Source organism: Neophocaena asiaeorientalis, unplaced genomic scaffold (genome assembly GCF_003031525.2).
Source record: "Neophocaena asiaeorientalis asiaeorientalis breed wild unplaced genomic scaffold, Neophocaena_asiaeorientalis_V1.1 scaffold5, whole genome shotgun sequence".
NCBI lineage: Eukaryota > Metazoa > Chordata > Mammalia > Artiodactyla > Phocoenidae > Neophocaena > Neophocaena asiaeorientalis.
In genome coordinates this window covers 8507094-8520947 of record NW_020174698.1, presented here as the reverse complement: position 1 = coordinate 8520947, position 13854 = coordinate 8507094, and the positions used below count along the sequence as shown (strand labels likewise).

General features: G+C 35.5%; 1 protein-coding gene across 4 annotated transcripts in view; it reads right to left on the bottom strand.

The window, feature by feature from the left end:
- The window catches only part of THEMIS (thymocyte selection associated), a 188825-nt gene that overhangs the window by 153244 nt on the left and 21727 nt on the right, over positions 1-13854 (bottom strand). For all 4 annotated transcript variants that reach the window (XR_003005103.1, XR_003005101.1, XR_003005102.1 and 1 more), the window contains exon 2: positions 551-709. Coding sequence is in view for 1 of the 4 variants with exons in the window: in XM_024759136.1 (XP_024614904.1) it covers positions 551-709 (159 nt within the window). In the remaining 3 variants the exon portion in view is untranslated. The remainder of the gene's footprint in view (positions 1-550; positions 710-13854) is intronic.

The window sequence follows — 13854 nt, the reverse complement described above, 5'->3', positions numbered from 1 at the left end:
GCTATGGTGCCCAAGATACTACGGGAACACAGAGATATCTAGATTAGATTATAGAGTCAGCAAAAGTTTTCTAGGAGACCTGATATCTGACCTAATTTTTGAAGGTTAATTAGTTAAAGAAGAGCAGCCAAACTTGTCAGTAAGGCCAGACAGTGAAGTTTAGCAGTGATCCAGGGAGCTAGGAATAAAGAGGGTAAATATGTTTAGGAAATATTAATTACTTCTACATAACTTATGAAAATATATCTTTAATTTCTTCATTCCCACTATCTGGCACAACTAATGGTGCATATAGTTAAACTCACTAAATATTTGTTATCAGAAAATATTAAGTCCTAAGTAAACAATGTTTACTGAAAAGGGGAGAAAATATTTGCCTTCTATTAGTCCCTAAAATCACTAAACTATAAGAATCCCGATTTTTTCACCCACTGCCTTAGAGTAAAAAAAAACAAAAACTACCACATTTTCATTGTTTTCAGTTGTAGAGACGTATATAACATTTAAGAATACAGTTTTACAAATGAGAAATGGTTGCAAAATGCTGTACCTGGAAAATTCATAGGCAGTTCGAATGGTTGTGGAGCCTCACAACCTTCAGTGTGCTCACAGATTTCAGCTATGATCTTCTTAATTTGGAGGCCAGTAATTTTAATCACTTCTCCTGTTGACAAACAGCATTCATTTCCAAACATTTCATAAATAGAACCTGAAAAAAAAACAAGAAAAACAGTTTTTTAAAAAAGCATTCAATAATGAAGAACAAATTAGGAGTCAAAAGTCTCATACGAAGTGTTTTTATTCAGTTCCTCTCAGATACCTGCTAAACAGGAATTTAATCAAGCTTGGCAAAATATACAGCATGTACCAGGAAAAATATTAGATTTTCACTTCATCCACTGGGCAAAGTGTAAACAATCTTATTTTTGTTATTATTGTAAATTGAATTTATGGTCCTCAGCACCTTTAGCTCATATTTCCAAGGTCAAGCTACAACCATGTCTTCCCCTGCTGGGATTTATGATCTTTTTTTGGCTACGTCATAGAATTAAACTCACATGAGTCAACAATGATCTGAGTAAGTACTGCAAACAAGGTTGTAATACAATCTAACATCCAAAGACAGAGCATTTGTACACCAGGGCTTCATATTAAGAGCACCATATCTATTTATAAGACCTAGTTCTCTTCATCATCATGAATATAACATTTTGTCCATTTTATCTCTTGTTTTTGACAAGCTGGAAACAACTCTCAACATCTTTATGGCAATAGGGGGCAGACAAACCCAGATAAACTGAAAAGCTTCATTTTAGTTCAGGATTTTAGTCTCCTTCCTCAAAAACCTTTTATCATAGATGTCAAAGCTAAATTTTTCATCCATTTATTTCCCTTTTATATCTCCTGATGGAGGAACACTGAGCAGTGAAATAACCGAAATATTAGCAACAGGAAAGAGGAGAAGCAAAAGTTCTGGGTAATCTAGCCCCAGTAAAAAGGAAACAACCCCAAAACTACATCTCTGGGATATTATTGCTTTACAATAAAGCAGTAAACTAGAGGCTGATGTAAATAAACATTGCAGAACTGTGGGATATGAAACATATCAATTTTTCCTTGCTTCCAATATGATTTATACCCTCTTTACCACACTAAAATATAAATAATATGAGCACAAGATTTTTAGGTTTGTTGGTTGGTTTTCTGAATTCTTCTGTTGAAACACCTCTTCACAGAATCATGCCTGATATGTAGCAAGTACCTGAAATATTTTTATAGCATTAATGGTTATCATAAAAGTTATTAAGCCCAGCATTCAATTTAGCTTTAAACAACTCTGTGGTTTTATCAGAGTCTCTACAGAGAGCAGGGGGCACACGCAAATTAAAACAATTTAAGGAGATTTTAATAAAGGGACAATTTACACACAGGCACAGACAGTTCTAGGCAACACAAGAACATAAATGTCCTGATCTCACTCTTTTTCCTCCATTGGATCATCTGCCAGGGCACCCCACTGCCCCAATTCAGCCAGAAGCCAGAGGACAATGGAGCTGCTGACTCCACAGAAGTCAGCCTCCCAGGCAGAGTGGAAATGAAAATTAGCACACCAACCTTACTGTCTATTATTTAATGAGGATCATTTTTGCAGACATGCTAGTATATGAGCTCTTTGTATACTTCTAAAGTCCCTCCTTTTCTCATACTATTGCCTTAACTACACATGCGTTCATACTTTTTATTAACTCCAATACATTGTGTTGTCAGCCATCTCAAATCCCTCATGGAAAAAACTGGTCTATTAAAAAATAATAATAAATCCACAGTGACATTTTCTTCCAGTGAACTCAGAATAATTATTTTCTATGATCCTCATTCGGAAATTAATCACATAGTAACATTTTACTTCTACAGTATTATCTCATCCTGTACTTAACCTTTTATGACTTTAGTTTCTGTTACTCCCAATTCAATTTTAAGCTTCATGAAAAAAAATATTGCGTTATATTATTGCATAACTACCAACACATCAACCTCCCTTCTTCATTCACTCAGCAAACTTTAATGAATACCTACTATGTGTCAGACATTGCAATTGGCAGTAGTACAAAATGTATATGCCTTCCCCATAGAAGCACTGTTTTGAAGGGAACAGACAGTAAGCAGACAATTGAAGCAGATTATGAGAAAGTTATAATATAGAAAATACAGGGCATTGTGGGAGTAAATTGGAGGCATTTAATTAAGCAATTATATGGGAAAGAGATTAGGGAAAGATGTGTGGAGGAGATGACAGCCGAGCTGAGTTTTAAAGAAAGCATCACAAAATGTTAGGACAGGCAGAGGATATAGTATTTGAAAAGGCAGTGAGATGCAAAAGAGTCTGATACATTCTGGAAACTTCACATAATTTGTTATGTCTCAAATATAAAGTAAGAAATGGGAACTGGTAAGAAAGGAGACTGGAGAAATAGAGGGAATCCGGATCGTGCAGTGTCTTTATAAAATTACCAATAAACAAAAAAGCCAATCAAAGTCTGAAGCAACCTCAGAGTCAGAGAATTTACATTTTCAGTTATCAATGTCCAGGAACTAATGCCAATTTAATGAGAGGTCATATGTTTCTAGGCGCTTGCTATCCAAAGTGTGTCCTGCTGCATCACCTGGGAGCTTGTTAGGATCTCAGCCAGACCCTAGACCTGCTGAATCAGAACCTGCATTTTTAACAAGACCCCCAGATGATTCATAAGTACATTAAGGTTTGGAAAGCACTGGTCTAGACAACAAATGTATAACTGAAATAATCTCTGTTCTGAGATTGTTGCAAAACTTACCAAGAGAGAGAAGGACATGTCAGGTAGAGGACGCACTCAGCGTCATTGAGATGGAGGATGTTGTAAGTAAGGACAGGGAAAGGGAAGGATTTTAAACAGCAAAGTGAGATGGTAAGATTTTTCTGTGTCACACGAAATAGAACGTAACTGGACCTATCCTGTTTCAGTGGAAGTCTGTTTGGCTTAATTTCAACGCAACAAATGTCTAATTGCAGATGTAATGTATAGCAAACTGACTCACTTGGAATGCCATCTTTCTTTCAAAGGTTCCATTGGAATTCAAAATTAAAAGATGAGTTTATGTGAGATTACATATCAATTCACAGGGGACAGAAGCCAGAGAATTCTAAGAGAAAATTCTGTGAGTTTTAGTCACCACACAAAAGGCTTTTGACACCTCAGGTCTCTTTCTAATCATCCCTCTCGCTTTGAAAAAAGAAAACCACTTTTTTCAGTCATGTAAGGAAAAGAGCCTCATGGAAATGTTAATCTTTAACATTTATCTTTAATTCTTTGTGACTTCCAATTTTCTCTAAGCAAGAAAGCTATTAATTCATTTTAATAAAGAGAGAGGTCAGTGACACCCAACTCTAGAAAGTTATGTCCCTGATAGGTGACAAGAACATATAGCAAATCTCAAACCCCTGAAACTTGAAGAGTTCTTGTACGTCGTTATCATCATTATAGTGTCTCTTAAAATACATTTTTTTCAGTGAAAATATAAAATGGTTAATTTAAAAAACAGCCAACTTTCATAATCTCAGAACAAGCACATATAATATGCCTAATTGCCTTTTAAAAATTTGCTGAGATGTGTCTGAACTATGTGTTTGTGTAAATATAGATATAAAAATAGTTTTCATTTCATTTTTAACCACAAGACATGCATTTTGAATATGCAAATCTAGAATCTATTAAATCTTTACAGACTGATTCTTTCCAAGTCAGAGCATATGTGTTCAGGATGAGGCCAAACATCAGAGAAAGCTGAACAAAGCAGCCTGTTTTCAGTGATCAAACATTGCCCCTGAAGGCTGTAATGAAAGTCATGTGCCTCTGAAATCACCTTTTCTGAAATGCTACTTTGCTCAATAAAAATGACACATTAATATCCTTTTATGAGCCCATCCCTTATTTGACAATCCATATAAGCAATGCTGTGATCACATGGAAGAAACCAAAACAACTGGCTCCATAGATTTTCTTCCTTTTCCTCTACAAAATTGAAAATGTGTGGCAGTCGGGGAAGAAGAAACTTACATTGTCTAGAGGCTTTTTTCCCTTTACTCAACATATACTCATTTCCTCCATTCCCCACCCCACCATCTCCCACCCCCACCATACCAGCAACTCATCCCATCTCCCTCCCACCCTCCCTATCCCACCCCTCCAGACGGTCACAAAGCACTGAGCTCATTGTCTTCTTGAAAGCCTTCCTTTATTCCCACTTAAGTAAGAATTAATTCTTTCCTCTGTGCTCCAATAGTACTTTGCATGTATCTCCATTATGGCCCCTATGTGATCATTATCACAGCCTGCTGTTAGGGTATTATTTTCTGACCATTGATATTATGTATACTTTAGAATTTATTATGATATTCTAAAGAAGAGACATCATCTTAACTATATTTATACCCCTCCTCACATACACACAGCTAATTGCACAGTTTTGTCAATTAGTGGGTCCTTAGTGAATGTTAAATTATAACTTAGCTTTACTGTAAAATGACAATAAATTATTGTGAATATAGTAGAAGTCCTTCTCCATTAACAGTTTAAATGGAGGCTTTGGCATGGGTTTGGCATGGGTTATATCTTCATTTGGTATAACTAATAACAAATGTACAAGCATATGTGAGATTAGCTGGTCACCTTGTGAATTCCCTAGACAAGGAATATTAAGGGCAGGTAATTCTATAATATGAATCTCTGCTTGTTAAATTTGCCATTTTTCGTTATGTTTACCATTTTTATATTGCTGGACTTGAGGATGAGGCTCATAAAATGATCTGAGATACGTTTGGAGTTAGGAATTTACTCTGTAAAGTAGGATTGATATTGTATGACAGTGTCTATAGACTGGGCTTGCTGGTAGAGATTTATCCTTGCTCCTCATAAACAATTGTGATTATTCTTTATTATTATTACATGGCCAGTATTCCATAAAGAGACTATCTCCATCTCCTGTAAGGCAAAGTCATTCCCATGCACTACATGAAGAATAGATCTAAAAATAGATGAACATGATATTTGAATGTAGTTTGCACATAAATAAGCATAAAACAGCAAGCTTGCAGCTTTACTAGGGATGGATTCTACCAGTTAGATACTGGGTATACCACTGAGAGGTATATCTGAATATTGATCGAAAGTGATCTTTCAAGGTCATAGAGACTCTCTTCCCTTCTGCCAAAATATCAATTTAAAGAGGGCCAAACAGTGGCACCAAGTATTAAGGAAAATGATGGCCAACACCAAGTAGAGCTAAGGTATAATCTCTCTTACTTCTAAGAATATGGGGGTTTTTAATGTGAATTTAGGGTTTAAGTGTTATCCTGGAAATCAAGTTTAGAGACAGAAATATGCTAGAAACTATAGTGAATATTGGTGAGTCTTATAAAATTTGAACATGGGGAAGCAATGAAAACCACAATGGGTGGAAAAGGGTGGAGCCTGAGAGTCAATAAAGCAGGTTAAAATCATAGTGAGCCCAAAAACCAGAAAATGTCCAACTTTTCAACTACTCTGAGTGAAATGTGAGGCATTTAGATGATTAAGTTTTAGTGGTTGAGGAAGAAAGATTAACAGTTTCCTTCACCAGCTAAAAATGTGATGTTTGTTTAATGGTGGAATCAATTTAATAGATTAAATAAAACTGTACTTAGAGGGTTTGTAAGTTGGTGTTACAATAGAAGTCATCATCACAGCTCTTTGTGTCAACAAGTGTCAGACCAAATGGATTTGAGATGTATGAAATGGATATCCCTTCTACATATCTATGAAACACTTCCTTATGATGATGGAACAAATCAGTGATTCTGCATCTCTGGACATTATTATTGGCCAAATACTCCCCACGTTTTACCCAGATTTTAATTCTCAAAATTACATCGTAAGTAATGTTATAATTTCTTATATGAACAATGTTGCATTGGGAGTTGGTTTATTGTTTTAGGAATGACTTGATTTCAAGTACATTTTTATACTTAAATATAAATACTTGCCTATGTTTTATATCCTAAATGTTAAATAAAGCTATCATAGACCTCTATAGCCATTTAAAATCATAAAATCAATGCACTGATTGAATTGTTTATACATGGGCTCCAATGAACTATAATGTGTTTATCCGATGCATACAAAATGAAGCTTCACTATATTACAAATTTTCCCTAAGTTCATTAGTATTGAATACTTCATTAACTATTCTGCTTATGAAATATGAATTTTGAAGTTATTTTATGTTCATTGATTTAAATAATTTTAAAAATGCTTGAATTTTATATGTCTATTTTTAATTTTATTTTTATAATAATTCATTTGTATTGCATTTTGTTAAAGTACCAGTCCATAATGGATTGGGAAAAGAAAATAAATTGGACCTTTACTACAGATAGTTTGAGAAGCACTTCTCTAAATGGTTAAGTACAAATATGACCACAGTCAGTCAGTGCAGGGAAACAGGATGTAGCCTCAGGGAGTTAGAGAGTTAGAGTAAAATTTGAACATACTGGAAAAAGGAAAGTTATAGCCTAATACACAAAATCTTAGCATTATTAACTCATCTATCTCAATGTCACCAGCAGCCTGAGTGCCCTGACTAAAAGACACAGGAAGTTTAATCAACTTGACAGTAATAGTCGTAATTGCAAATTACTACATTGGCATTCTGATTTGTACATTATACTCTTCTGAGTTGTATGAGGCAGTGCTTGAACCTAATTGACCCCGGACACTTTGAACTGTTGGATCTACACAGTAAGAACCAAAGCCAGGAGCAGGTGAAATCCCCTAAGAGATGAATTTTGTGAGTTCTATCTAACTAACTTGCCAGGAATTCTCCATGAGAGAGATGGCAAATATCTATACTATATTCTACCATTCTCCCTTCCCATCAGTAATCATCCATGGCACATTTCCAGCTGAATCCAGATGAGGCTGAATAATCCTCCTCAACATAAAGTTCCTGGTGACTATCCATCAATTGAAGATGGCAAGCCAGGCATAAATTATTCCAGCCCAGTCCTGTACTATGACTTTTCTTGCTTTCTTTAAGCCCCCTTGGGTGATATTTATTTTTAAAGTTTTTAATCTTCAGATTGGGCTAATTTACCCTCAAAGGCTTAGTAAAAGACATCTGGCAGAAGAATACAGGGTCCCTCGATCCATCATTTTTCTCCAGACAGCTGTCAGAATTGAGGCATAAAACATCTAACTTGATAATAATCACAACTTTATATAGCCCAATGGCAGCTGTAGGATTAGTTTCAATTTCATTTTATATTTCTAAGCCAAGTGCCATTAATTCTAATGATCTCTTGAATCACTGGTCTTAGTATCAGGAGCTTAAATACCAACACATCCTACTAACATATTAAAATGACTGAGTGTCTATACAATGTCTCTACCAACTGGTTGCCCAAACTATATCTGAACACTTTCACTGATGGAATTCCAATTATTTTAAGGTGACCCACTCTACTTTTGAGCAATTCTGTTAAAAAGCTCTACATTTTAAGTGTAATATGTGTTCTTATGGGATATACACACAATTAGAACAATTTTTACCCTTAGAATCATACAGAAAACAACTATTTAATTCTTATACATAGCAGCCTTAAAATGTGTGAAGATAGCCATCACCAGTTGTTCCTTATAACAAATCAATGTGTCAAACGATTGAAATATGTTCAGGGCCACTGCTTACAGCATAGGTTGCCCATTATAAAACTACCTGAAGCACAAGTTATAAGGATGTCAGTGGCATTCTGGAGTTGTGTGACAAGGTATCATGCCCCTCAAAAACACACATGCCCTTGACTGTTCCAGAAGAGGTTTGATAGTGCCTGTTGGGTACGTTCTAAGGTGGCTGCTTCAGCTCCTACCATCATGTTTGAAATTCAGCTAGTGAGAAAGAGAGATAAAGAGAAGGAAACATTCCTTTTGTTTCAGTGGCATGCAATAGAAATTTCACATGTCAAATACTACTATCACAACCCATTGGCCAAAACTTAATCAAGTGGCCACTTTATGCTTCAAGAGAGCTGTGCAGCATCGTTAGCCAGGCAGCTGCATTCACAGCTGAAAGCTTTATTACCACAGAAGATGGAGAGAACAAATATAGTTAGAGGGGCAGCCAACAGTCTCTGATCCAAAAGGTGAGGGAAAGGTATGTACATTTCAGGATTTAAATTGGGTTGCATGTGCCTATAAAACTTACATTGTCTTATGAAGAAAAAAATGTATATTTTTATTTGAAACACCAAAGACAGGAGGTCTGTTGCTGAGGTTGAGACTGCAGGATGAAATTTCAGGGTTGAACTTTATCTCCCTTAAGAGATACAACTGTTAAACACACACACACACACACACACACACACACACACACACACACACACACACACACTTCTTCTCTCCATTCATTCCTAGGCATTTAATTAGGTAAAAATCACAGATAAGAATGCCTTCTCTAGAGTCAGTTTCAAAACCAGGCTCTACATTTGATAAATGTGTGACTTCAGGCAATATCTTCTTCTATAAAATGGGGATAGTGCCTCAATTTCTTTATCTTTAAAATGAGGTGGTAATTTTACCTCTGATAGTTGCTTTGAGGATCAAAGTAGATAATCAATTTTTAAGTGCATAGCCCAGAATGTGGCATCTATTTAGGGTTCAGTAAATATTAGCCATTATTGGTGTCATTATTATTATTTCATATGATGTTGTTTAAGACCGAATAATTCAGTATAATGTTATACTATTGTAAACTGGTGTGATTTTCTTGGTTAAGATGAAAATAAAGGTCTTCTTATGGATAGGGATGGGGTCTTCCCTGAATAAAAAAATTGTTATTTTCTTTGTCATCCTAAGAAAGAGAAAATTACAGAAGTGAAAATAGAAACTTGAGAGATGGACTTGGGCTGGGAATAAAGATACATCAAAGGTCAATTTTTTCCCACCTTGTACCAACAAACCTTGGTATGCCACAAATGGGTTACAAGTATGCCAACATGTTGAAATCCGTCTTCCTTGAGGTGACCAACTAAGATAGGTCTGGGCTGACTAGTGGCTTTGGCTGGTGGCTCTGGCTGCAAGTTACCTTGTCTATTTACCCCACCCAAACAAATACAGTTGACCCTTGAACATCGCTGGGGTTTGGGGCGCCTACCTTCCAGGTAGTTGAAAACCTGCCTATACTGTACAGTCAGCCCTCTGTATCTGTGGTTCCACATTAATATAATCAACAAATTAATTGAATACATGCTATGTGCCAAGTGAAAAAACTATGGTAAGTACTGCTGATATAATAGTGACCAAATGATATGTAGTCTTAACCTTCACGAAATATTTAATACACTGAAATAAAAGGCATTAATCAAACAATCATACAAATATATGATTACAAAATGATAATTACTATGAAAGAAAACTGCATGTACTAGGAGAAAGGGCCTGGGTTTGGGTTCCATGAATAGTACATCTGTATTATATTTATTTATAAAACCATTCAACAAGTATTTATTGAGTGCTAGGCATACTAATCTCAAGTTTATAGTAAAGTCTTATTAAAAGGCTTCAACTGGGACTTCTGTTTCTGGAAAGATGAAGTAGACATACATTTTCCTTACCTCATGTATTCCAGACTTGAAGCTGAAGATACTAGCAACCTAGAAATGCCAATGGGTACAGACAAAAAAAATCTCCAATAAATTCTGTTCTCTCTAGCCAAAAATGCAGGAAAGGAACAGCCTAGTAAAACAGAAAACTTTTTGACAATAATCACTCTACTCAAGCCAAATACCACAGAAAAATGTTTGGTTCCACAACCATCTACACCAGGAAAGGCTGAGTAGGGTCATTAGAATCTCACCCACAATGAGTATAATAAGACACTCACCCACCCTTTGCTGAGGTGGTGCCAGAAAAGGCAGAGTTCAGAGATGGGACTTGTATCTTTGTGAGACAGTAATAAATTCCCATTTTCTGTCAGGGAAACCAAGTGAGGAGCCTGGACTTCCAACCCTACCGAGCAGTACTGAGGCACACTTTCTCCTCCCCTTGGGGTGATGTCAGAGGATGTCCAGTGAAAAATTAGGACTTTTACCACTAGCCAATGTAATAAGGCACCACCCCATCACAAGGTGTAACTGGAGGCCATGTGTGCAAGAGTAATAAGCACTATTATCCCTCCTATCAAGGGTGGTATCAGCGAAAGCCTAGTGAGGAGACAGTACTCCCACTCTGACCAGCAGTAAGAAGGACCCCTTCCTTTCTGAGTGTCAACAGAGGCTGAAAGGGGAAACTGGGCTTCTAACCCCATTATTATGGCAATAATGAGGCCATACACCTCACCCCCTGTTGGAGAAACAAAAAAGAGAAACCAAACAGAAAACTAAATATATAATAGACTTAAGCCTTGACATATCAATAGTTACATTAAATGTAAATGATCTAAATACATCAATAAAAAGAGATCGATAGAGTGGATTAAAGAAAACATGACCCAAATATATGCTATCTACAGAAGACTCCTTTCAAATATAACAATATAGGCAGGTTGAAAGAAAATGGATGGAAAGAGATATATCACACAAAAATTTATCAAAGGAAAGCAGGAGTAGCTATATTAACATCAGATATAGTAAACTTCGGAGTGAAGAAAATTACTAGGGTCAGAGATAGATATTACATAACGATAAAAGGGTCAGTCTACCAAGAAAATACAGCAATCTTAAATATGTATATATCAAACAACAGAGCTGCAAAATATGCCAACTAAAACTGATATAACTGAAAGGAGAAATAGATAAATCCACAATTATAGCTGGAGACTGCAACATCCATCTCTCGACAACTGATAAAATATTAGATAGATTATCAGTAAGGATACAGAAGAACAAGGACACCTTCAAACAACAAGATCTAATCTACCTTTACAGAACACTATACCTAACACAGCAAATACACATTGTTTTCAAGTGCCCATCAGAACATATACTGAGATATCCTGTGCCATAAAACAAGTCTAAACAAACTTAAAGAACTGAATCATAGTATTCTTTGACCACAATGAATTAAACTAAAAATAAATAACAGAAAGATAATAAAAAATTCTCCAAACACTTGAAAACTAAATACCATACCTCCAAATAATCTGTGGACCAAAAGAAAATTGCAAAATCTCAAACCACAAATTTTCATAAGGATAAGGAAGTATTGAGGAGAAAATATATATTACTAAATGCTCATATTAAAAAAGAGCAAAATCTCAAATATTCTAAGCCTCTTCCTCAAGAACTTGGAAAGAAAAACATAAAAAAAGAGAAAATCAATGAAGCAAAAGATGATTCCTTGAAAAGATCAATAAAGTTGACAAACCGTTAGCAATTCTGAAAAAGAGAGAAGGTACAAATTACAAATAAGAGGACTAAAACAGAGAATATGACTACAGACCCTCCAGACATCAAAAAGGAAAAATGAGAATCCTACAAACAACTTAGCCTACAATTCAACAATTGAGGTGAAACAAACCAGTTCCTCAGAAAACCACAATATACCACAACTCACCTAAAATAAAATGAATAATTGGTTCAGTCCTATAACTATTAAGAGAATTGATTCATAGTTACAAAGTCCTGAAAAAGAAATCTCCAGCCCCTGGTTGTTTCACTAAAGAATTCTATAAAACTTATCAGGAAGTATTTTCACCAGTTCTACACAATCTCTTCCAGAAAGCAGAAGAGAGAATATGTACCAATTTATCTTATGAATCTAATACTACCATTATACCAAAACCAGACAGACATCACAAAAAAGAAAACTGCAGACCAATATCCCTCATCAATACAAACAAAAATAAAATCCTTCAAAAAATTTTAGCTAATAGAATCCAGCAACATATAAAAAATTATATATCATAACCAAGTGTGGTTAATCCCACAGATACAAGGTTGGCTCAATATTCAAAAAGCAATCAGTGTAATCCTCTATATTAATAGGCTAAAGACGAAAAAGCATACGACCAAATAAATTGATGTAGAAAGAGCATTTGACAAAGTTAAACACACATTCAAAATAATAAAAAGAACTCTCTGTAAGAGCCAGTGTGAAAATGATGAAAAGACAGCCTACAGATTAGGAGAAAAGATTTGCAAACCATGTATCTGATAGAGAATTTATATCTAGAATTTACAGAGAATTCTCAAAATCAAAGTAAAAGAATCAATCCAATTAGAAAATGGGCAAAAGACACGAACAATCATTTCACTGAGGAAGATATACAGATGGCAAATGAGCACATTGTTAGCCATTACTGAGCGCAAATTAAAACCACAATGAGAATCACTACATACCTATCAAAAATGGCTAAAAAATAGTGACAACAACAAATGCTGGCAAGGGTGCAGAGAAACTGAATTACTTGTACATTATTGAGGAGAATGTAAAATGGTAGAGCCACACAGAAACACAGTTTGGCAGCTTCCTAAAAAAAAATAACAACATGCAACTACCAGCATTTCACTCTTGGGCATTAATCCCAGAGAAATAAAAATTTATTTTCACACAAAAACTTGTCTACAAATGTTTATAGTAGCTTTATTCATAATAGCCCTGAACAGGAAACAGACCAAATATTCTTCAACGTGTGAATAGTTAAACAAATTGTAGTACATTCATACTATGAAATACCCCTCAGCAGTAAAAACGAATGAACTATTAATTCATTCAAAAATCCGGATGAATCTCCAGAGAATTATGCTGAGTGAAAAAGCCAATCCCAAAAGGTTACATACTGTATGATTCTCTTTATATAACACTTTTGAAATGGCAAAATTATTAAAATGCTGACTAGAATAATGGTTAAAAGGTGTTAAGGAGGAGATGGGGGAGGTGGGAAATGGATGTGGCTATAAAAGGGCAACATGAATCACAGGATGATAGAAAGGCTCTGTATCTTGACTGTATCAATGTCGATACCCTGGCTGTGATGTTGTACTCTATAGCTTCGTAAGATGTTACAACCAGGTGAAACTGGATGAAGGCTACATGGGATTTCTCTGTATTATTGCTTACAATTTCATGGGTCCACAATCATCTCAAAATAAAGGGTTTAATTTAAATATATGTGTGTGTGTGTGTGTGTGTGTGTGTGTGTGTGTACTATGTGTGTGCTGCAGTGCAACTTCTCATACCAGTGTCAGACTGAGAAAGCCTCAGGCAAATACAGGAACACATGCAGACAAAGGGAAGCAGTAGAAGGAGCCTGAAGAAAATGAATAACCCCCAAACTGCAGTAAGT